The sequence below is a fragment of the Crocuta crocuta genome, unplaced genomic scaffold, assembly GCF_008692635.1.
Source record: "Crocuta crocuta isolate KB4526 unplaced genomic scaffold, BGI_CrCroc_1.0 scaffold61, whole genome shotgun sequence".
Classification (NCBI taxonomy): domain Eukaryota; kingdom Metazoa; phylum Chordata; class Mammalia; order Carnivora; family Hyaenidae; genus Crocuta; species Crocuta crocuta.
Genome location: NW_027528369.1, coordinates 2599413 through 2625479, shown reverse-complemented (window position 1 = coordinate 2625479; position 26067 = coordinate 2599413). Strand labels below are relative to the sequence as shown.

The window sequence follows — 26067 nt, the reverse complement described above, 5'->3', positions numbered from 1 at the left end:
AAACGCACTTGGGAGGAGATGGGGAAGGTTCTACAGGCAGGTATGCGTTTCTCATGGGCAAGGTGGGTGCGTTCTCTGTGCTCCTGGACCCCTCTGGGAGGGTAATCATCCTAGCGCTGGGTGCGACCGTTGTGGGGAATGCATGAGGCCACACAACTGGATGCCTAACGCATCACAGGGTCTGGACTAAGCTGCCCAGTCACATCCTGCCCAGAAGCATGCTGGAGTCTAAAGTCACCAAGTGGCAACAATCGCCAACAGCCAGAAGTACCCTTGGAAATCTCTTCTATCACCAGATAATACAATCGGCCTGGTTTTGTGAACTAAGTTACTTGGAGAAATACCAACATACGAACACTTGATATACACTAATGGTATATATTCATACATACACATATTACATATAATTTTAGCATATTTTAATTGGATAGAGGAAAGCTAGGGAAACAGGAAAATAATGTATAACATAGCCATGATGGATTTGACTTCATTATCAAAAAGCTCCCATCAAACTTTAGTTTCCCTTAAGATGTTTCAAAAGCAGCTAAGGAGTCCTGCATATTTTTTAAACAGTATTTAAAACTAATCCTATTCCCAGGGTACCTGGCTGGCTCAGTAGAACAAGCATGTGACTCTTGACCTTGGGGTTGTGGATTCAAGCCTCGCAATGGGCATAAAGATTACTTTAAAAAATCCTATTCCCACTTGTATAAATTATTTTTATTTTTACATCAGTTGGAGGGAAAGGAGACAAACGCTTCCCCCCTAGACTCTTCATACACCTGTCCTACCCTCCAGACCTCAAGGGGACGAGGTGCCAAAGACATAGCTTTACCAGTAGGGGTCACTGTGCTGAGATTAATCCGTATGAGTTTCTCATTAGTGATTATTATACTGCAGGCGGCCAAAATGGAAAAATTAATTAATTTCAAAGTGATAATGCATTTACAGCAACAATTAGAAATGTATAACTGTAAAAGGGCAACATTTAAAAGACAGATTACATTTAATAAAGTTGCACAAGAACATCCAATTGTAAAATTACTGATCTGCAACAATATTCCTTAAAGAGGCACTTAAAATAGCCTGACTCCATGAAGGGTGACCTAATTACTGTAACTAAAATCACCGTAGTCACAGCAAGTCACAGCAAATAAAAAAGGGACGTTGATATTAGAATACTGCTGTTTAATACTTAAGGGAGCCAGCTATGGTGGGGAAGCAAAGGCAGAGCTCTCTGAGCATGAGGCTGTGCTGTACTTCTTCATTCCTTGACCTTGTGTGATGGGATGTGTACCCCAGCAACACTCATGTGAAAAGGAACTAATTTTGGAGTGACCTGTGGACAGATCTGTGGAGCACAAACAGCCAATGTGTGACAGGACACCGCATCTATGCTAAACTTCTTCCAGAGCATCCAGGAATCCAGCTTTCACGGGGAGTGACAATGGGGATGCAACTGTGCAGCATACGTCCAAAAATAAATATGTGTTAAAAAAGGAGGAAGTACACTCTGCGTCCACAAAACAAATGTCTTATTGTGACAGAAGTCATGTCAAGCCACGTTCAGGAGGATAAAACATGAGGTGACTTTTCTGGTAAGCCTGCTCTGTCCCAAAAGTGACATAGACCCATCATGCACACATCATGCCGATGCCTCTCCCATGTACATACAGTCCTAAATGTTTATATTATGAAGAAGCAATTGGCTGTGAGTTTGACAAATTCATTCCCATTCTACCTCTTTATAAACCTAACCATAGAACTCTGATGACCAAGAATACCAGTGAACACCTAAATATATAAAAACATTATTAGAAAAAGTAATGTCCTAAAAATCTAAACCCATGTACATATTTCATAGTCTTCATCATCTATACCTTTATCCAAAAACAGAACATTTATGACACATAAAAGATGCTGTTTTCCAGTTACTGGGGGACCAGAACACAGAAAGTTCACTCTACTATGGCTCCTGGAAGACCAGATGTACAGACTGGAAACCAGGCTCTCATTGTCTGGACACCCTTCCCATCTGGCCAGAGACCTTCTCCTTGGGCCTCGAGGGACAGAGAGAGAGGTCCATCCAACCACCACCACCAGATTCCCAGTTTACAGACTCCTTTAGTTCTGCGATCTTTATATACAACATAAACAATGACACGTTGGAGAATAATCTGCTCCAAAGGTAATATAAACAAGAGTAACCACCATCATACCAAGTGTGCACACCTACTGTACACAGACACCATGCTAGGCACATTATTTAACCGTGCTTTCCAACCTGGCAACCATTAGGTATGCGCAGCTATTTAAGTCTAAATCAATTAAGACGAAACCAAATTAAAAATTCAGCTTCTTGGCTCTATTTAGCCACTTTCCAATGGCTCCACAGCCACATATGGGAGGTGGCTGCCAAACTTCAGAGTCAAACGAAAATCACTGCAGAAATTCCATACCCAATGTTATAAATGTCATATTCATTATGGTCAATCCCCACACCAACCCACAGAGCCATTTTAGTTGTGGGGACTCAGGCTCAGAGTGGTTGGGGTCCTACCCACCGTTAAGTGGGAACGGCTGTTGGAGAAGAAGGCAGATTGTATTCAGAGGTCATAGGATCATTTTTCTAAGATAATGAATTCACCTTGTGATACTCTCAAAAGCCAAAATGTGTTCGGGCCTTTCTTAGGATTCGATGTTAAGTTAGTTAACTGGGATAGTATATTTGTATGCACTAATTTCAAGAGTTTTTAAAGGCCTATGGTTTAGAAAAATATACCATACCAAATATATTGTATAAAATGTGTACTGCTCATTTCAAAGACTTCCCACTGAAATGTTCTCATGGAAGAAGTTTCTAGATATGGCTGTTATATGACCATCGGCAATGTAAAAACATCCTATTCACCTTTGTGAATACTTCCAAATCTAACCACAGAAGTGTGATTGATCCAAAAGGACTCACCTTTGGGGAAGTAAAGAATCAAATGCACTTTGGACCAACAATAGGTTCTCCAGGTGAGGTTCACATCCATTAAAAGAAGAATTTAGAACATCAAATACAGATTCTCAACCGAAACAAAGGAATCGCTTCGGCTGATAATTCCATAGTCACAAATCCATGGTTTTCAACTCCTAACACGGAACGCTGATTTCAGTGAATAACAGCAATAAAATAATAAAAATGCTCCAAACAAAGCAACTCATCTCGACCAAGACTTCAAGCCATCCTTAACGCGATACTGGAAGAACCACATTTTCTACCTATCCAGCCCTCCAAGACGCCTTTAGAGCAACAGATATAAGCTAAGTCAACTGAAATGCGGGTTTCAGCCCGCATTCGAGAGCCCTTAGCGAAGGCTGTAACGGGCCTGAGGATGTGGCTGTCGAGACCAGACTCATCACCACGGGAGGAGAGAAGCCAAAGGAAACGCGCGTGTCCATTAAGAGCGCACTAAAGGTGTCTGGGCGGCGACAGAAGCCATTCACTTACCATGGACTTGGTGAAAGGCCTGCCCAAGGTAAACAGCAGCGTGTACACCCACCAGTTGCGATGAAGTGAGGAATAAAACATGTTTCCTGGGTGCACAGCATTCGACGTCACCCCACGTGGGGACAGGCGGCGGTGGAGCTCATTGGAGAAGAGAATGTTGCAGAGCTTAGACCGGTTGTAGGCCAGCATGGCCCAGTAGTCATTTTTAGATGGAGAAAGGCGGCTGAAGTCCAGTTTGCCTGAGGAATCGTTAATATCTGTGAATCTAAACAAACAAACAAAAAACACAGGCAGTAAGACATGAAGCAGTCAATCTCTGATGTCTGATCGTACCATTTTATTCGTATTAGAAATCTGAGGAGACCACCATTGAGGCAACTGAAAACCCAAGTGTGCAAACATGGAAACAAAGTCTCCCTTAGAAATGGACGATAGTGATGTGACATGATAAAACAGTAGCATCCAAAGACGGACTACATAAGGGCCCAAACACGGAAACAGGCAATCTTAACACGCTCAACCGCCAACACCCCCCTCCGGCTTCCAACATGTATTTTTCAAAACCTTCAACAGGAAGTTCAAGGATAATTAAATTAAACAGAAAAGCATCTTAAATAAAGGGCTGCAGCTTTTGGAAGCAGAAAGATATCACATTCCTAACCTTTGACGGGGCTTTCCTCGGTTATTTTAGCCAATGCTTGAGTCCTGTATATTTTCATTTGAGCCTCCAAGTAAATACAGATGAGTCTTGCTGCCCCCAAGACTCTTTTCCAGATTAAAAATTAATGATTATAAAGGGGTTATAACCTTGGTGAGGTGCCATCAATAGTCTTATACGTTTAAAAGATAAATGTAAACAAAGCCAGAATGAGTTCTGGCAGAGTCTACTGTTTTTAAGTATACCCATGGCATAGAAACACACAAATCAAAGTAAGTAGTTGATGTTTTATAATTGGGTCTGACGGAGTCATTAAACACCAGCTGTTTGTTTCTTTTCTTCCCTCTCTTCTTTTTCTCTTTTTTCTTTTTCTTTCTTTCTTTCTCTCTCTCTCTCTTTCTTTCTCTCTCTCTCTCTCTTTCTCTGTCTCTTTCTTTCAAGTAACAACAAAGTAGTGATCGCCCTAAAAGAAAAAATGGCTCACAACAAAAGGAATTTTCTAGATGTTGATCTCATCCTTGCTAAAGACTCCTCATGGTTTCCTTCACTACATTAACTCTGGGCATTTGCACCAAGTAATAAGGAAACAGAAGAGGGTACTCTGGGAAACTGCTGTAGAAACAAAAGCAAAAGGTAAAATGAAAATCATGGAATAATCTGGTCATTCCTGAATAGGGACAATTCAGGTTAATCTACAACCAAGGTAAAAGCAACACAGGGACAGGTGAAATTCACATTTTAAGGGAAATTAAATATCCCTTCTTCAGGACTCAGTCGGTGACATCCAACTTCTAGTGTTAAATGACATCATTGCTCTAAAGTCATCAACAAAGGCGATGGCCAGAAGTGCTATCGTGGATACAGCAACAAGACGTAGAAACTAATTGTTGTCTGCCTGCTTCCAAGTCCCCAAACCACAGGAAGGACCCAGACTTCTGAGCTTAATCATCCAAAGCACTGGAACTTAGCGGGAAATTTGAAAATTTATGGGGGCCTTCTACTGGTTGTTATAATGATCGCCGGCAGGGGCTGGGGATGGAAGAAGTCCTGCAATGCAGATGGAGTCTTGTTCAATGAAGACTGCCCCACCAGACCTTGTGTATAATTATCTGAGCCTAGAGCCTGGCTGTGTTTTACACATATGCACAGTTTTGACAACCACTGCATTCCCAAGAGTTTAGTCTAACAAGCATGTATATGAGGAATGAATGCACTTTCAGATTTCATGGGTTTTGGGGGGAGGTGAGGCTTGATTCCGTGCTAGGGGTATTTCAGTCCGTGGCGCCACACACCTGTTAATGGTCTGCATTTGCGAGTAGCCCAGCGGAGGTGACCTAAGCATGGACACGCACATCTGATTACTTATCTTTCTTGTAGTTCTGCTGACATGAATTCTTGGAAGACAGACAGTAAGCCTATTGCCTACCACAGTGCCTGACACATAGCAAGGAATAAATACAGGATGAGAGAATTAAAGTTTGATCCTGGGTTCGGAAGGCCAAACTAAGAGCCACACTTCCCTTGAGCCTTGCTCCAAAGGTAAACTTTAGCACTGCCTTCGGGTTCTCTGTGTTCCTCATCAATATTTGCATGTGGCACTTCTGAAGTTTAGAATGAATTCCCTGGTTTGGTTTTTAAGGACAACACAGAAGTAGTTCATGTGGGGAGCACTGGGTCGGTTAAACTCCCAAGAGGGGGAAAGGCATTCATTCCTAGTCCTGAATCTAGAAACAAGGCGAAAACAAACAAACAAAAACAAAAACACACGCACACAAAAACCCCACCATGATGGGAAATGAAACGAACCAAGTTGAAGGAACGTCTCAGGTTGGAGAAGCACAGCTAGTAAACAGCAGGCCTACCCTTTGCAAGCAGCCCCCCTCCATGAGTGGATCCCTTATGTTCTGCCCTGCTGATCTCCTGGGCAGCAAACCCATTTTTCAGGTCCGATTAGCTTGTATTGACAGTCCTCCGAAAGGCAGGAAGGGTGGGCAAGTTTTCGGGACTCCTCTGGGCTGGGGCCGCCTTCCTGAAAAACGACCGTGTTCACCTCTCCGTTCGAGAGGCAGTAAAACAACCCCTCGAAGGCTGCCTGCTCTATTTTCAACGTGAAGAAATGACAAAGCCACACAATAATGTCTTAATAGAATTATCCTCCTCCCAATGCAATAAAATGTGAGCATTTGCTCTCTGGACATTAACATTTGCTGTTTGAGGGGACCTCTGCCTTATATTTCTATACATACTGCTCCCTTATTTTTTTTTTAACTGAGGACTTTTAAATTACCAAAAATAATTAGGCTGGGTTCTATGGAGACAAAAGCTAGTATGTTCACAGAGTATGACAGAATTTGCCTCCGAAGCTGTGTGTGTGTGTGTGTGTGCGTGTGTGTGCGCGCGCACATACGTGCACGCAGCAACTTGGTCCCCAGCACAGCTGTGGTCATTCAGTTGTTCAGCCAGCTCTCCTCTTTTCATTCTATTTTAATTGTTATCTGAAAATTTTTCACAGCAAGGAAGTTGAGTTCTCATTTTAATATGATGGATTTTAGGTATGCAGAAACTCCATTCGCTTGCTCAGACTCCAGATAAGTAACTAAAATACAGGGAAGACACAGGGAGGCTAATAAATATTTTGCCTGGGGGCAGTCTTGTATAATATTTTCTGCAAACATAGGACTTTATTTTTCCCCTAACAGGGGGTCTTGACTCCAACGAAGAGATTCCGCCAAGGTTTATGGAGGTAATTAGATATCAACACTTCCATTTTACAACATGGTTTAAGGCTCTGGGTCCTTGAGCAGTGAGTGAGTGCTTCCCCAGGACCATGCACCCTGTATTCACACTACCTCTAGGGTGCCACAGGGGATGCCATGCAAGTGTAATAAACAAACCAGCTTGGGGGAATCGGCCTTTTGTTATATAAAAAAATATATATATATACCCCTTCAGGTGTGCCAAGGATTGACCAGAAAGCAGAAATCCAGTGCCAATCACTAGACAGGAGCGGGCTTGATAACGCATTTCAGGAAGTCCTCCTCTCTAAACTAAAATGGGTCTAATTCAGGAGACCAAGGCCCTTCCTTCTGTTAAATGAAATTAAGATTCAGATCTCCAAGGTAGGCTCGAATTACACTGCAGTCAAGGAGAGAACAAAGACGTCACATGAAATACCATTTGAGATACAGATTTACAAAGCGAAGCAAGCAGCTACAATTCAACATAATCTCCCATTAAATACCAGCTCATTTAAACATATCCCGTGGTGCCCTCCACATCTGGCAAACGATTGGGACTGGCAGATTTATTTCCGGAGCTCGTCTCCCGCGCCGGCCCCCACTCCCAGGCAGGGCCACGCCACTTTTTTTTCTTTTCTTTTCTTTTCTTTTTTTTTCCGAGAACCTGGTGTGATTTGCAAAGATAAGGATGTCCAGATTTTGTTACCACCTAATTACTAGATGTTTCATGTCTTTTAACACGGGGGAGGATTATTACGGGCATTTTCCTTTCATTCCAGCCCTCATAAATGTAAAATGGTAAAAGTAAATCTATCTGCAGTGTGTCACTTCTACCATAAGCCCCTGTGTTTGAGAGTGATAAAGGGTTCAGGCTAACCCTTGGCTGGTCTCTCTCTTCCCAGGGGTTACATTTTATGGAAGCATGATTAAAAAAATAAGCTTCATTCTGGGTCACTAAAACATTTCAGGACTTAAGACGGAGAAGAAGGGGGAAAAATAGGCCCCTGCACACTATTTTTTTTCCAGCTACTTTGCTAAGAGCGAAAGCTCCTGACCATCCCAGGAAAATCTCCCCACCACACATTAAATCTAGCCTCGCACGGCAAGTCCTTTGTCTTCTCGGACCACTTCTCTTTAGACAAATAGTTGTTCATCCAACTCTAGAAACAAATATGCTGAAAATAGGAGGAAATTTTCAAATGCCTTTTTAGTCAATTGGATATTCTTCTAATGGTAACAGAAGAGAAGTGCCATCTGATGTTTTAATTGAAATTTTAACCAAAAGAGGCATGGCCAGATTTCTAATATGTTCTAACTACAGTACTTCCCTTTCTACAATTACACAGCTAATGTCTGCATTGAATTCCCTAATTTCTCATTATAAAACAATTGGATTTCATCTCGCAGTCTTTAATTGCATTGTTTCTCCTGCTAGAATAACTGCACATTCTTCCTGGTGAGGTGTTGAAGTTGTTGAATGACAAATCAATAAAGGTCAGGCATTCAGATTTAATCAATTATTATCCCATCTCGAAGCAAAATCAATGAGGGGCTTGAAGTAGAGTTGTGNGATCTCCAAAACAGAAAGACCTCGAACAATGAAGGAAGCCAGGCTGAATACACCCACACTTTCCAGAGTGGCGTTACTGAAAATTACTTTCAGGAAAAGAGCCTTGGCAGGGGATACTGGCCAGCACAAGGAAGAGGCCCTGGGAACAAAACGTCAGATTCTAGGGCGCCTGGGTGGCTTGGTCGGTTGAGCATCTGACTTTGGCTCAGGTCATGATCTCTCAGTTGCTGAGTTTGAGCCCCATGTCGGGCTTATCTCTGTTAGCATGGAGCCTGCTTCAGATCCTCTGTCCCCTTCTCTCTCTCTGCTCCTCCCCCACTGTTGTGCGCTCTCTCTCTCTCAAAAATAAATAGTAAACAAATAAACAAACCTCTAAAAAAAACCAAAAAACAAAACAAAATCAGATTCTAACCCACCGATGGGACTCCGAGGAGACCACAACGACTCGGGCAGGAGCTGAGCGGCACAAGACGTCCTGAAGGAGCTGGACAAGGTAGAAGTGTCCCAGGTGATTCACCTGGAAGGTGGTCTCCAGGCCATCCTTGGTGAGGCTCCAGGGGAGAGCAAATACCCCCGCGTTGCACACAAGCACGTGAAGGGATCTGCAAAATAAAACAGCCACTGTTGTGCAGACAGGAACACTCTAAGACCAAGGATAACCCATGCCCTGACGGGAGCAGCCAATCTTCTCTGTTTTCAAGATCAACCGGAGATGGGCTCTCCTGCAATGTCACATCCTACGCCGTTCTGTGGGTGAAGGGCTGAGACTGGGAAAGGGCCCTGGGGCCTCAGAGGCTTCCCAGGATATAGGACTTGCAGTGCTGAAACCAGGACCATCCAGGCAAACTGGTCACCCAGGATGGATCCCAGAGTCCAAAGTCTAATTTTATCTGCGCATCTTAGTTTAACCAATTCTTAACTGCTTCGCCTATAACATCAAAATAGCCCTTAAAGTAGATGTAAGAAATTAAAGAGAAAATATGCTATATAAAGACCAACAGAGGAACCAGCATTTATAGGTTCTAAGTAAGTATACCAAGGGGGAAGTGCTTTGATGAAAAAGACAGGCACAAAGGGGTTCCAGGGTGGCTCCATCGTTTAAGTATCCGACTTTGGCTCAGGTCATGATCTCACGGTTCAGTTTGTGAGTTCAAGCCCCACATTACAAAGCCTGCTTTGGATCCTCTGTTTTCCTTTCTCTCTCTGCCCCTCCGCTACTCATTCTCTCTCTCGCTCGCTCGCTCTCTTGCTCTCTCTCTCCCCACTCCCTCTCAAAATAAGGATTAAAAAAAGAAAGAGAGAAAGACAGGCATACATTGTTTGAATATATTCCTTTCAGAGGTCCAATTATATCCAGACGATAGAAATGAGTGAGCCAGGGAAGGGTAAGTGGAGGTCTACTATAATATTTTCTCCCACTGTGTATATATATTAACTTGTTTCATAATAAAATTAAAAAAAAATAAAAGTAAGCCTCTCATCATGTGAATCAAAGTCCTAAATCCTCACAGAGAAGTGGTGTTTGTGGGAAGTCATCCTAAGGTAAGAATAAGAATTGTTAAAAAGGCATATATTCAAAGCTATCCACAGTGTTTGCAATTACAATATAAAAACAAAACATCAGAAATAAATGACATATAACATGAAATGAATTTGTATGTATGCATATGATAGAATACTACACAGCCATTAAAATGATAGATCTTTTGACCCTGTAAAATACGCACGCTACATAACAATGGATATAATATTGTGTGACCACACAAACACACACACAATATTTATGAAGCATATGCAAAAATGTGAAAAGTAATTATCTCTAGGGGTGGGTGGAACCCAAAATGTCTTAAGTCATCTTCCTTCTGAGTTCTTATTTTGATGATATATGAGTTATAGATATTTTTTCTTTGCCTCTTCTGCTTTAGGGACCATATGTAAGAAATCATTGCCTAACCCAATGTCACAAAGCTACAGTTCCATCTTTTCTCCTGAGAGTTCTAGTTTTAGCTCCTACATTTAGATCTATGATCCACTGTAAGCTAACATGGATGTATGGCGAATCCAAGCAATTTCATTTCATTTTTTGGCAAGTGGGTATTCCAACTGTAGCTTTGTTTGCTAAAAAGACTATTCTTTCCTGCCGTGAAGTGTCTTGGCATCCTTGATGAAAATCAATTGACCACCCCTAAGAGTTTCTTTTGGGACTCTCTGTTATATTCTATTATTCTATTATTATGTTATTATATTCTATTATTCTGTTAGTACTACAGTCTTTATTACTAATGCTTTGTAGTATTTTTTTAAAAATACATATATATATATAAATTTATATAATTTTTTTTGAGAGAGAGAGAGAGAGAGAAATAGTGTGCACTATCGAGCACAAGCTACAGGGGTCATGGGAAGCTGGGGAGGGAGAAACAGATTATTAAGCAGGCTTATCGGTCAGCTTGGAGCCACAGCCACCTCAGGGCTAGATTTCTAGATCTCAACACCATGAAGTCATGACCTGAGCCAAAATCAAGAGTCAGATGCTTAACCAACTGAGCCATCCAGGTGCCCGTCTGTAGTAATTATTTTTAAACTGGGAAATGAGAGTCCTTCAACTTTGTTCTTTTTCAAGCTTGGGTTGGCTAGTCTGGAGCCTTTGTGTGTACATATAAAGTTTAAAATCGGCTTTCAATTTCTACCAAAACAGCCAACTGCGATTTTAGTAAGGTTTACATTAAAATTACAGATCAATTTTGAGGCTATTGTCCTCTTTACAATATTAAATCTCTTGATCCATGAACATGGGATGTCTTTACATGCATTTAGGTCTTCTTTAATTTCCTTCTACAATATTTCATAGCTCTTAAAATAGAAATTTATCACATCTTTTGTTAAATGTATTCATAAGTATTTTATTCTTTCTGATGTTATAGTATTGATTTCTTAATTTGATTTGGGAATTGTTAGTTACTAGTGTATAGAAATACAATTGATTTTTTATCCTCTGACCTTGCTGAAATTATCTGTTAGTTTTTTTTTTTAATTATCTGTTAGTATTAATACCTTTTTTAAAGTGGTTTTCTTAGTATTTTCTACACATAAGGTCGTTTCACCTACAAATACAGATAGCTTTACTTTTTACTTTCCAATCAGAATGTCTCCCCCCACCCCAATTACTTTGGCTGAATTTCCAGCACAATACTGAATGTAAGTGGTAAAATTTGATATCCTTATTTTGTTTTCTGATCTTAAAGTATTCAACCTTATAGCATTAAGTAGAAGGTTAGGTGTGGATTTTTTTTTTTTTTTGTAGATGCCCTTTATCAGGTTGAGGAAATGCCCTTGTAATCCAAATCTGTTGAGTGTTTTGATCCTGAAAGGGTGTTGGAATTTTCCAAATGCTCCTCCTGTGTCTATTGACATATCCTTTATTTTACTGATATGGTATATTACAAGGCCTTTTATATGTTAAACAAACCTAGAACTCCTTGGATAAATCACACCTCATCATGGTATATAATCCTTCTTATATATTGCTTCATTTGGTTTGCCAATATTTTGTTGAGGATTTTTACATCTATATGCCTAAGTGATACTGGTCTATAATCTTCTGGTGATATCTTTATCTGGTTTTCAGATCAGAGTAATAATAGCCTTATCCAATGAGTTGAGTACCTTTCCTTCCTATTCTATTTTTTGGAAGAGTTTGCAAAGAATTGATATTAGTTCATTAATTATTCATAATATTAATGATATTGTTAATGACCTCAATGGAAATAATTTCATTAAGAATTGATAATAAATGCTTGAAAGAAAGCATGAACTAATTTATCACTAGAGGAAAAAAAGAATTAATTCACTGTTTTTTAAAAAGTATTTATGTAGAGGCACCTGGGTGACTCAGCTAGTTGAGGATCCAGCTCTTGGTTTCGGCTCAGGTCATGATCTCATGGTTTGGTTCATGAGTCGGAGCCCCATGTTGGGCTCCACACTGACAGTGTGGAGCCTGCTTGGGATTCTCTCTCTTTCTCTCTCTTCCTGCCCCATCCTCATTCACATACACAAACACACACTCTCTCAAAATAAATAAACTTAAAAAAAAAGTATTAATGTAAATCTCACTGCCACTAGGCAATCTACATCTGGTTGAGAAACTGTCCTATACATTCTGTTGCCTGATATATTTCCAACCCACATCACCTACCTAAGACCTAAAACTGGTGATGTGGCTGGGGTCAGCTGTTTTTCGTTGGGATCACCTGTTTTCCACATATGGTACCCACCACAGTTGTCAATGTACACCCCCCAGAAGTCCATTAGTCTCTTAAGAGGTGGACAAAAAAATGCTTTGAGGCATCTCATCTACCGACAACATTCATCAGAGCCTATTTCATATCAAAACAGAAAATACTCATTCGTAACCAGAAGAATCCATATGTTGTAGCAAGGCAAGACTGTTGGAAAAAACTTTCAGAGAGAAAAGGGAAAATGGGTCAAGTTAATATATGACTTGTGTGAACACCTTTCAATTTTCCTCTCAAATATTCAGTTCACTTTGTTTCAGAGTTGTTTATACTTTTTCTTTTCTTTTTTCTCTTTGAGTGCTAAGTGTGGGTTAGGCACTTATTAATCGTTAGTGTACATAAGAACCTTAGATGGCATGAATTATCACCACCTTTTTACAAACAGGAAGACAAGGGATTAGAAACAAATATCCTATGGTCAAAATAAGAGTCACAAGTAACTAGAGTAAGTCAAGAAGCAAATAAATGAATAAGAACAAAACAAAACAAAATAAAATAAAAAGATCGTGGGACTTCAGAGCTACTACACAATACCTTCTTAGATGAGCTCCCTCAAATGGACAGAGCCAAGCGCTGAAGGAAATTCTAGCTCCACCATGGTATTATACTTACCTGACTTGTGGCCAGTTAATTAATTATCCTCTGTAAACCTATTCCCTCTCCCTTTAAACTTAGAGCAGCAGCGTACACCCCTCCCAAGGTTCTGATGAGCAAAACCCCAGTATTTTGTAAGGTACGTGCCAGGTTAAATCATCATTACATCCCTTGTCTCAACAGCCCTTCCCTTCTATCCACAGGAGAAAATAGGTTTCTTCAAAGGTGATTTTTGCAGTGTTTCCATGTCTTTAAGACAGGCCTAGGCATTTGGAATTTGGACACCACACCTCTTGATAACATGGCCTCCTCTAGGTACCTTTACCCTCGTCTGCATATGTTCTCAAGGAAATGCAAAACACATCAAGAAACTTGCTGCCAAAGACCTCCGCCTAGAGGCATAAATCCACAGAGGACATGGGAAATCCTCTCCTCTTTCACCAAATTTTAATACTCTTCATTACTGTTAATTGCACAACACCAAAGGCGATATATGTACCCTGTACCTAAAACTTGTCACCTCCATTAATTAAAAACAGGCTTATGGAATATGAAACTATAAAGTGCTAGACTTTTTTTCTTAATTGTAAAGGCACTTAATTGGCTTGTACAAAAGGAAAAGAATTCCTTTTGCCTCACTTTAATGAGGTTTTTATTATTCAAATGGGACATTTTGCTCAGTTTTGACTAAAAGCCATTGCAATTCAAAAGGCTCTGAGATGATGAATATTTACAGAATATCAAAAGGAAAGTTCAAACTATAAAGATAGAATGGAAACAAAAATAGTATCATTCCAATTCCAAAGCTGATGCTGTTAGTCAGCACTCTGGGACTGATTTTTTTCTTCTTCGGTGGATTCTGGTCTATGAGGGGTGAGTGAGGACAGGAGAGGTCTTCAGCGTACAGAATGGAAAATTCCAATGAAAGGGGGTGCGCTTCCTCTCTGTGGCTCCAATCTACCCATAGAGAAGAGCCCCTCCCTCTCTGTGAAGGGGACACTGGCATTCTCTGTGCCTACTGGGAATGATGCTTAGGAAACAGCACTCCCATCCATTAAGACGAACACCTTCCTTTGGGCCAAAGAAGACTGCTTAATGGTAAGGAGAGTGGCGTTCCAAATATTTACCAGTGCGTAATGATGCTTGTCATCAGTGGAAGCAATGACAGGCCAAGGTTCCTAGCTAGAGTAGCCTTAAGTGATACTTCATACTGGAAAGAGCATCCTATGGTGGTAATAAACGAAGGGGGGTCCTAGTGCAAAAGCTGTCACTAACTGGCTTTCAGACAGCTGATGTCTAAGTTTTCCCCTTTTATTTTTTTTTTAAATTCAGGTATCACTGACCTATCGCATTGGTTTTGGGTGTACGACCTTTCAAGCATCCCATCCATTGACTACCCAGTCTTTCTGGCCTTTTCAATCATTCCCTCTCAACTGGCTCATTGTTGTTGTTGTTGTTGTTGTTGTTGTTGTTGTTGTTTTAATGTTTTATTTATTTCTGAGAGAAAGACAGCATGAGCAGGGGAGGGTCAGACAGAGGGGGAGACACAGCATCCGAAGCAGGCTCTGAGCTGTCAGCACAGAGCCCGACCCGGGGATCAAACCCACGAACCGTGAGATCATGACCTGAGCCAAAGTTGGATGCTTAACCGACTGAGCCACCCAGGCGCCCCTCCACTGGCTCATTCTTGCTGCCTTTCAGGCTAATCAGATTTTTTGGACCATTGGTGAAGGGAAAATGGGGAAAAAAAAGGAAAGAAAGTGGAGAAAAGAAAATGGGAGAAAGGAGGACAGACAGGAGAGAGAAGGCTGGAAAGAGAAAAATGTCTACTAGATATCGGGTCTCTTTCCAGTTGCGCTAGCCTCTCACTTCCCATTTATGGACTATAGTCATGAAATATTTGTCTCCACTCATCGTCTCTTTTCCTTGCCCCAAACCCACTTCTTTTCACCAAACCAAATGAATTCTTTCCCATGACCATCGAGAATCTCTCAAGGCTGCCCGAAGAGGAATGGCGTCCCAATCAAGAAACCCAACAACCTCCCCTCTGTTGAAACCAGACTTCTCTGTTGCAACAGACCTCCTCCTGATGCCACCACTACCCCATCTTCTGCCTCTTCCTTTTCCAGCCAGACTCCAAACAGCGTGTCTATAAAGATGAACTTCACACCCACAACTCCAGCCCCCATATTCCTCCAGGTTCCAGAATCCAATTCCTACCTGCCCCAAATATAAACTCTTCATCTTCTCTCAAGTCTGCCCCCTTCCTGATGTCCTTATTTCTACAGTGGGTAATACCCTCTAACTGGTCACTCGACAAGTAACACTTAGAAACCACTTAGTCTCTAACACTAGTCAACACCAGTATCTCTAGTCTCTTCGGAGACTATTAATATTTTCCCAATTCCCTACATTTCCAGTGGAGTGAGCATTAAGATGTTCTGTCTAGATCTTGGTTATGGGTCCAGTGTATCCATTCTCCACTGCCAAGAGCATGGACTTCTCCAGAAAATTTTCTTTGACTGATGGACACTATCACATCTGGAAAGTCATGTCCCAGACCCTGATAACAAGGGGGACCGATTCTAGTGTGGCTCCTTCCCCAGGAACCTGTGGGATCAGGCTAAAGCTAGTCTCCAACTGAACATAATCTGTTTCCCTCCCTGCCTTCTTCTGAGAACACTCGCCCTGTAAACCATCTGAACGTACATGCATGTCCTGTGCTTGATTTCTAGGGAACTAAAGCTCAGACAGTCTTTAGCTCTGGCCACTGCAATGGCTGGCATGTGGTCTTCCCACCTCTGCCCTCTCCCTAATTTGACCTATTGTGCATATCGGGGTCAAGTTAAACACATTCCAAGACTCTAACAGAAAAATTGATGAAGACATTTAAAACTTTATAAAACTAGATTACAAATAACCAGTACAGATTTAACATGTTAAAATCCTCCTGTAGTAATAATTAAAATATTTCCTACCAATGAATTCAGCAGATTTATAATATGATTATACTGTTATTATGCTATATAAAGCCAATAGGAATATATATTCCTGTACCTTGGATGTGTGTTGTTTGAAGCCAATACATTTGTGGTAATTTATTATAACAGCAACAGAAAACTAACAGAGTACGGTGATAAATGTTTGCTGTTTTAAGTCACTAAGTTTTGGGAGTAATTTAACAGCAACAGATAACCAATAGATGCATCATGCTACATGAAAGAAACCAAACTCAAAAAGCTACATACGGAATACATGCATTTATATAACATTCTGGAAAAGGCAAAACTCCAGGGATTGAAAAAAAAAGTCAATGGTTGCCAGGGGCTGGGTGTAGAGGTGGGAATTATTACAAAGAGGCACTGGGGAAATGTGGGGGGGTGGGGAAGGAAACTGCTTTCTGTGTTGACAGTGGTGAGTCCATGACTGTGATGTTTGTCAGAACTCATGGAACTGTATTATGAAAAGAGTGAATGTTGCTGTATGTAAAATACTACTTAAAAACATATATAACCTTTTAAAAATACAGAAACCCAATAGCGCTTTGCGTGCTTCTAATGGCCCCAAACACACCCCTGGGGATGAGTGACTTGCATATTTGTGTGCTAACTGCACCCAGTGAGACCGCACCAGTTGGGCCTCATTCATCTCTGTGTCTGGACCAACCTAAAGAGCACCTTGTACCTGACAGGTGATGAAAACAAAACTGTTACATCCAACTGAAGTCAAGTAAACTATGTGTGGACTACTTATGATGTGCTTTGCCCTGGGTTCCAAGAGACAACGGAGGAGAAAATTGTGAAAATCTACTTGCAGGGAGAGCAGGTCAATGTAACAGTGTAGGCTACAGAAAGCTTGGCCCACGTCTACAGCACTGATGCTGCCTGCCACCCCTTTCATGCAAGAGCCAGCTCAAACCCCAAAACCCCTGTGGAACCTTCCTGAACGGCCCCACCCATAAGAATAGCCCTGCATGGGGTGCCTGGTAGTGGGTCAGTCAAGCATCCAACGCTTGATTTCAGCTGAGGTCACGATCTCATGGTTCGTGGGATAGAGCCATATATCAGGCTCTATGCTGACAGCACAGGATTCTCTCTCTCTCCCTATCTCTCTCTGCCCCTCTCCCGCTCACATTCATTCTCTCTCTCAAAAATAAATGAACATTAAAAAAAAAAAAAGGGGGATGGCTCCTCCTCTAAATTTGTAAAGCATTTAGTGTCAGTATACTTCTATAGGCAACTGTTGAACCTCCTCTTGGTGAAAGCTTTCCAAAAGTTTTGACCAATCACAAAAATCCTTTCTTATGAAATTTTACATACTACTCACAAGTGCTCTAACAGTAGGGCTGCAATTCTACAGTTCTGTCACCCTATAAAATGGGGCATAAGATGTTGGTCAGAGAGAAAGTTCAATAAGTGCCTGTTTATTTGAACACATAGACCTAGTAAACATGAACCGAGAGAGGGGCCTATACAGGTTCCTTGATTGGGACATTCATATGATGTCAGTCTGAAGAAACACTGTTGGTGGTTCTTGGAGCGTCGATCTTCTTTTTTCAATCATCATAGCAGCCCATAGGTAGACAGCACCATTACCATTGGACAGAGTGAAAAACTAAGGCTCCAAATGTCTCTGGTCAAGTCGCTCAAGAAGCCAGAATAGAAATCTAGGACTCTCTGCCACCAAAACCTTCTCCTAGCCATGGAAATACACAGGCTGTACAAGGGAGGAGGAAGGCTTGCTGTGTGGGGCCAGCGGGTTGAACATAGATAGTTGGCCACGTGAACGGTGCCCCCAGACTTGTTCAGTGCACACCCTGCACAACTACAAACAATAATGCTCTGACATGACATTAAGAAATTAAACTCGAATAACATGCCAGCATTTCAGCCTATCTCCAAACTGGCTCTTACCCATGGCAATGCTAGGTGTGGAGGTTTCTGGACAGCAGAGAAACTACTGATGCTTTTACCATACGACCTCCGATTCTTGCTCACAAGCTGACACATAGTGCTGCTTTCCTGCCTCATTTTATTGGTCCACTTAGATGGGCCTAATGGGGACCCTCACTCGGTCCCAACTACCCACTGTACACATCATAACCCACCCCGTCTCCCAAGGGCTCCTCAGAAGACACTTTCTTGCTTGGAGAATCCTTGTTCCTCATCTGGACAATAAGCACGGTCTCCCTCTTCTGAATTTCCTAAACACCTTCCCTCAACCTTTTCCAAGGCGGTCAACAGTGTGATTGACGGAAAGACAGATAAAACGAACGAACACAAGGCCCTTTGACCTATGACCACGAGATAAATGCATGGGACAGGAGGCCCAGCTGTTTCCCAAGATACCTGACCTACAAGTCCCCTCCTACTGACACCGACCCCTCGAGGACCAGCGTCCTGTCTGTTTCCGCCACAAACCACTGCCATTCTCAACCCTGCCGACCATTCTGAGTGCCCATTAGAGAGTAGCAAAAGCCCAACACTAGCACATCCGATGTGTTTACTGACAACAGAAAATCAGCTACTGAGGTATAGCATCTGCCAGGAGGCTTGCCCTTCAGTTCTGCCTGGGTTGTATCCATTCCTATATGACTTCATCTTTGTGCCACAATCTGTCTGTTATCTTTGCCAGTAGACTGTAATCTGTGCCCAGAGGAAAGAAGTCTTTGTCCAGACGTTGTTTGCATGCAGTAAGAAGTAAGCCTTTTGTACAGAATGAATGAATGAATGAATACACTGAATCAATGCTATTTTCCCAGTGACATCTGGTTTATAAACCATATTCCATACCCATGTTTTACAATATACTGCTACCTAGAATATGGCAAAAGAAGGAGGGGAAAAGTGGATTTGGTTCTAGCTGATCCATAAAGACAGAGTTATTTATGCTTTGGGGACAAGACGAGTTCATGATGACTCAAACAACCAAAGAACCAGACACACAATGTCAAACCTGAAGACTGAGAAGGTGCTTTGAAACAGTGTATGATCAGTGGTAGTCACCATCATGGGGTTGAATTACAGTGAAGATTTGTAAACTGAATCGTAACAAGCTCCAAAAAACGAGACAGACCTTTACAGCCTAAATAAACACCCCGTGGAATATTAACACAATTGCGGCTTTGGGGGATTCCATCTCAGACACGGCAAAAGAATGAGCTAAGTGTAATGTTATGTAAAGGGAAACACTTTTCAATTCCTCCCTGAAACAGAATGTCACACCATCTGGGGCATTTCCAAGTGAGCTGCGGGAATTCATACTATTTGGAAACAGTGTGAAATTCAATAGAAAAAGGGCCTAAGGACCCAAAGTCCCAAATGCAACTGTTTCTCAGACTTCCTAAGTGTTAGGTTTTCTTTTTCTTCCAGAAAAGGAAGAGGACAAAATTACAATAGAATTCCAAGGTGGATCTCTGCTCAAAAAGCTGGGGCTGGTTCATTTTGAATTCACAGATGACAGCGTAAAATGGAACAGAGCAATTCTCTTGTGCAGCTACCTCAAGTTCAGTGAAGGTTCTCAACACTCCAGCAATCCACCAAGACCATAACCGTCCAAAATGCAGCATGTACGCTGATGGCAAAAGTCAAGAGGATTTTAGGGGCCATGTGGACAAACTTTTTAAAAAAATGCTTACTTAGGGTAACATACTGGAAAAAATATATAATCAGCTGCTCAAACTCACAATGATAATAATGATAAAAGGGAATGACAGGGGTGCCTGGGTGGCTCAGTCGGTTAAGTGTCCAACTTCAGCTCAGGTTGGAGCTCTGCACTGACTGGAGCCTGCTTTGGATTCCGTGTCTCCCTCTCTCTGTGCCTGCCTCCCCCACTCATGCTCTGTCTCTCACCATCTCCCAAAAATGAATGTTAAAAAAAATAATAAAAAAAAAAAAACAGAGGGTGATAATACCCACCTTGTTTGCTAGTTGTGAAAATTAGAGAGAAATGTAAATTACTTAACATCAGCCTTTAGAGAGATGGTATCTAAAACAGGCTATTTTTCCCCGGCTGCCTGTTTCCTAGACCTGGGCTACACTTTGGGGACATGCTATCTATCAATAATTCAGAGATATAAAATATGTATATAATTGTCACCCACATTTATAAAATACTATGCATGGCTTCTCACATTCTTACCCGATATTTCTGGGAGGGAAGAGCCTCAATAAAATCGCAAGGAAATCAGGCAAGTAGAACAAGAGCAATAAGGACACATAAAATCAACACTAGTTTAGATGGTCAGTTGATGGTCTAGCTGTGCTTCTAAATTTTAAAGGACCCACATGTTTTAAGAATCTAAGGACACCACCAAGTATTAAAGTAATAATTAACCCCGGGTGGATTCTGCTGTTAAGACAACCCAGCTACACTTTTTTATTTTATTTCCTCAGTTAGAATGAAGAAAAGAATCCAAACCAATCAGCAGGAATAGAGCAGAGCACTGGCTGTGTCCCTGGAGACCACCAGGGATTTTTCATTTCATGCACCATTTACAACTTCTTAGAGTGAATTCCAGAACATCAGTACCTACACTTAACAGAAAATAGAAACATGCTTGATTTTGTGATTTCCTTAAATTTTTGCCTCCAAGTTCATTACCTTGATTATATTTTCCCATGCTATCATAGACAGGCCCAGCAGCAAAATCTCAACCTCACTGATTCTAAATGGTGCAGGGTGTACAACAGGACCATACCTACATCTTGTAAGAAAGCTTTCGAGGAAATAGGTGTCAATCTGACACGATATCTTGAATGCAGGCGTGACGCTTTGGTGTTACAGTTCAACACGGTTTCTGTTTCTTTCCTCTCCTTTGCATCCAGCTCTTGACTGCCCTGTGTTCTGGCTCCCCAGGAATACTGAACACATTGGACAACCAACGATGAGCATAATAAGGATGGAAGGGTGAGGAACAGTAAGGACAAAATAATGCAACCACGCTCTAACCCCGTAACTTCACTTGAACGTAGCTCCCGCAGATGGAGAAAATGCAAATGAACCAAAGTCTCTCAGGGCAAACTCCCATTTGTTCATGTGACGAATGAGGGTCCTACAGAAGCTCACTGGTGATGTGCAAGCAGCCTTGGGAGGCTGAAGTCGAGTGGAATAAACTCCACAAGGGACCTCAGAGAATGTGAGCATTACTCACACAAATGCAGGAAGGAAAGAGGCAGGTTGACAGGGACGGCTGGGAATGGCAGTATTCAGAGAAGAGGGAGTGGGTTACTTTCTCTGTGGTGCTCAGTTTTCTGGGACACAAGACGGAGTAAGTCACTCCAGGTGGCCAGAAACCCATGAGGGACGGGGTCTGTGTCTGAAGTCAGCCCTGTGCTCCCAAACCAAGCACCCTGTCTGAGATGCAATACAAGTTTGTTGAATTACTGAATCCCTGAAAACTCAGGGAGATATGGCTGGCGACAGCTCTCTGCATCCTCACTCATGTGATTCAGTCACTGCATGCGCACAGTCAGAAGTTTGGTTTTAACCCTGAGAGCCTGGTGTTGGCTTCCTCTACAATGGGGTCGTCTCTGTGCCACTTGCCTGACTGATGTCAAATCTGAGGACCACCTGTATTCACTTTTTTATTTTTAATGGTTTATTTATTTCTGAGAGAGAGAGAGAGAGACAACATGAGCAGGAGAGGGTCAGAGAGAGAGGGAGATACAAAATCTGAAGCAGGCTCTAGGCTCTGAGCTAGCTGTCAGCACAGAGCCCAACGCCGGGCTCAAACCCACAAACTGTGAGATCATGACCTGAGCCAATGGACGCTTAACCGACTGAGCCACACAGGTGCCCCTGTATTCACTTTTTATTTGAAAAAAGACACACTGAGGGGCATCTGGGTGGCTCAGTCAGTTAAGCATCCGACATCGGTTCAGGTCATGATCTCATGGTTCTTGAGTTTAAGCCCCGCATCGGGCTCTCTGCTCTCCATGCAGAGCCCACTTCAGATCCTCTGGGTCCCTCTCTCTCTGCCCTTCACCCTGCCTGTGTTCTCTCTCTCCCTCAAAAGTAAACATTAAAAACATTTAAAAAAAAAAAAAAGATGCACTGGAAAGGCACTCATTTATTTATTTTTGAGAGACAGCACAAGTAGGGGAGGGGCAGAGAGCAAAGGAGACACAGAATCCAAAGTAGGCTCCAGGCTGTGAGCTGTCAGCCCAGAGCCCAATGTGGGGCTCGACCTCACAAAGCACGAGATCATGACCTGAGCTGAAGTTGTACGTTTAACCGACTAAGCCACCCAGGTGCCCCTGATTTTAGTTTTAAAAATGAGTATGTGTTAAGATGAATAGAATACTTGCTTGTGTCCATCACATACACGAACAGGGATAGGAGAACTTTGGGAAAGCACCCTAAGGGTCACACAGCTCATGCAATTTGGCTGCCGGGCAGTGGGAGTAATTAAATGAATAGGGCACGTGGCCTTAGAAAACACATCCATTATGAAAAAAATCAGAATTATCCGGGACACTTGAGTGAAGGAAGGAGAGCAGGCAGTAAATTACTTGACCATGCCTACTCAGAATCAACTTGCCCTCACAACTGAAAACCACCTTCTCTCTGACCTTTTTGGGAGGGTCCTTAAATGCACACTGAGCAGTGAGTATAATGCAGGACCTTGCTCGTAGGGCATTCCTGGCATTTGCTGACAAGGTGGAAAAATAATACCTGGGCATCTTTCTCTAAGTAAAATGTACCCCTCCAAACATTCTACGCTGGGGACAAATGGGGAATATAAAGTCAGTGAAGAAATAACTTGCCTCTCTGAAAACAAATTAGCATTCTTTCAAATTAAAACTGTATTTCGTGGACATAAAGCAATATTAAGCATCACAAGCCATTATTTATAAATTTCTGCAATACCAATCTGCTAAATAAATTCTGCTAAAAAATCTTGGGAACATTCATTTTTTAATATATTTATAGCATAGCTCTCTAAGTACCAGATAATGATTTCATTACCACGATGCAGAAGAGCTTATTTAAAATATACCTTATGTGGTCACAGTGAGGGGAGGGGTGTTTAATGTGGGGCGGCAGTGGGGAACTTACATGGACAATAGGAAAAAAAATTAGTTGGGGAATGTGCTTAAGTGCATGGTCAAGTTACTCAAATAATAAAACATCTCATGCATTTTGTACATTCTCTTGCCAATGAGAATTCCTGCCTCTGTTTTGCCTAGAGATATATGGAGCTGTAATCGAGTTCAGAAAGCCCCTGACAGCTGTGTGCTGCCATTCAGACCTGAAAGATTCTATGTTATGATAAAAATTAATGTACTCTGACATCCTCTGGGACTCGCTGGGCCCTGGGAATAGCTAATGAAGAAATACAACCTTGCCGGAAAACAGTACGCAGCTCTGGAGTTAAGGATTAATTCCGATACGGTAGCAGTGTGGCCCCTCTGTCATCAGCTGTAAAGCAACCAGACCCCAGTGCCAAAGGGAGTCAACCCTCATTGGCTGGAATTATTTCCTGGGTCAGGAGAGGTCAAAGAAACAAAAAGCTTTACAAAATAACTGAGCCCAAGTTGGAGGCAGCCTGTCACTTTGTGCTAGTGGCTCTCTTCTTAAAACAAACCAAAAAAAAAAGAAAAAAGAAAAAAAAAAAGGTGACTACAACCTCTTGGTCTCTTGTTGGCTGTGACCGTGGACTTGAAAACTTCTCCCCAGGAGATGTGCTTTCTAGAAGATCAGAAGACCGATGGGCACATCCCAGTGGGCCATTCTTCAAGAGGGGCTCAGAAAGGACCTTATTGTTGAACATGGAAGGAATCCGGGTCCCCAAAGAGTAGCTTCGCTGTCCCAATCAGCCTACCACCCAACACTGTTCACCCCCAAGTACCATGATTGCTTCCAAGGAGGCAAGGCACTGGGAATAAGGTTCACAGCAGGATTACTTTCAATAGCCAAGAAGTGGAAATAAGCCCAACGTCTACCAACAGATGCATGGATATGCAAAATGTGGTCTACCTGTGTAAGAGAATATTATTCGGCCATAAAAAGCAACAAAGTGCTGATCAGGCCACAGCTCAAAAACATTATGCTAAGTGAAAGAAGCCAGTTGCAAAAGATGACGTATTGTATGATTCCAACGATATGGAATGTCCAGAAGAGGGAAATCAGCAGAGGGAGAAAAATGAGCTATTGCCTAGGGCTGGAACAGTGGTGGGAGGTGAGAAATCACTGCTAATGGGCACAGGCCCTGGTTTCTTTTTGGAGCGATATAAATATCTGGAATTACGGTAATGGTCACATAATCCAGTGGATACAATAAGAACTACTGAACTGTACACTTTATTTTTTTTTAATCTTCATTTATTTTGAGGAGGGGGGGGAGAGGGCAATCAGGGGAGGGACAGAGAGAGGAAGAAATCCAAGCAGGCTCCGTACCACCAGCACAGAGCCTGAGGTGGGGTGCAATCCCATGAACTGTGAGGTCATGACTTGAGCTGAAATCAAGAGTCTGAGGCTTAACCCACTGAGTGACCCAGGCACCCCCCTGAATTGTACACTTTAAAACTATGAATTTTATAGCCTACAAATTCTATCTTGATTACAAAAAATCCTCAGGTTCTGAGAAACCGACTGTGACACTCTCGGAATGAGTTAGGTAGCCTCCGGTTGGGCTCCTTCCCCTGAGAACTGGGGCAGCTGTGGCTAACAGCTCTCCAGGCCCCATCCACCCCTTGCTCACACTTCCACCAAGAACAGAAAAGAAGACTCAAGCAAGATATAGCAAGTTCAATGAAAAAGTTGGGGGTTTTTTGGTTGTTTTTGTTTGTTTTTTGGGTTTGTTTTTGGTTTTTTTGGACAGCTGATCAATGATGCAAAGCTAAATGGTTTCAGTTTGTGACGCTATGTCAGCCTATTACTAGGATCTTAACATGTCAGGTTGGATTTATTTCTCAACAGCTCAATTTTAACCCCTTTTAAAAAAAAGATTAGGGGGGCGCCTGGGTGGCTTAGTCGGTTAAGCGTCTGACTTTCCGACTTTCGCTTAGGTCATGATCTCGCGGTTCGTGGGTTCGAGCCCCGCGTCGGGCTCTGTGCTGACTGCCAGCTCGGAGCCTGGAGCCTGTTTCAGTCTGTGACTCCCTCTCTCTCTGACCCTCCCCTGCTCACGCTGTCTCTCTCTCCTAGAAATAAATAAAACATTTAAAAAAATAAAAAATAAAAATAAAAAAAAATAAAAAAAAGATTAGGTTGACATTTTTATTTTCTTTTTCTTTCTTTGACTTATTAGACCCAGTATTTTATACAACCTATGGTATTATTTTTCTACTTCACTACCAACTAAATAATTACAGAAAACTTGGGGTAAAACATAGGAAAAACAAATTTTTCAAAACTATTTGAAATATATATTTAAACACATACATATTGAATGTCTTTCCTATAGAATGCCTACTATTTCACTGAAAGTAAAACAAAACAGAAGGTGATATTCTGAAATATGAACAGCAGTATTAACAGTTAGGAACAGTGTGCTCATGGGTGGAAACTTATAATGTCTTAGATTTGCTTAAAAATAATCTAGCAAGAAAGAGGCTTCAGACTGAGTGAAACTGACCATATGTTGATAATCATAATATGGGAAAGCCCATTATACCTTTTTTCTCTCTTGTGTGTATTTGAAAAGTCTCCATAGTAAAAACTTTTAGGAAATAAAAAGAGATTAATGAAAGGCCAGGAAAATGGGCAATTTT

At 41.8% G+C, this 26067-nt stretch overlaps 1 protein-coding gene across 1 annotated transcript in view; it reads right to left on the bottom strand.

Moving 5' to 3' along the window:
- WWOX (WW domain containing oxidoreductase) overlaps window positions 1-26067 on the bottom strand; it is a 951312-nt gene that overhangs the window by 660645 nt on the left and 264600 nt on the right. The window contains exons 7-8 of the mRNA XM_077754050.1: window positions 8879-9064; window positions 3497-3761 (exon numbers count right to left, since the gene is read on the bottom strand). Of these exons, the coding sequence (XP_077610176.1) occupies window positions 3497-3761; window positions 8879-9064 (451 nt within the window). The remainder of the gene's footprint in view (window positions 1-3496; window positions 3762-8878; window positions 9065-26067) is intronic.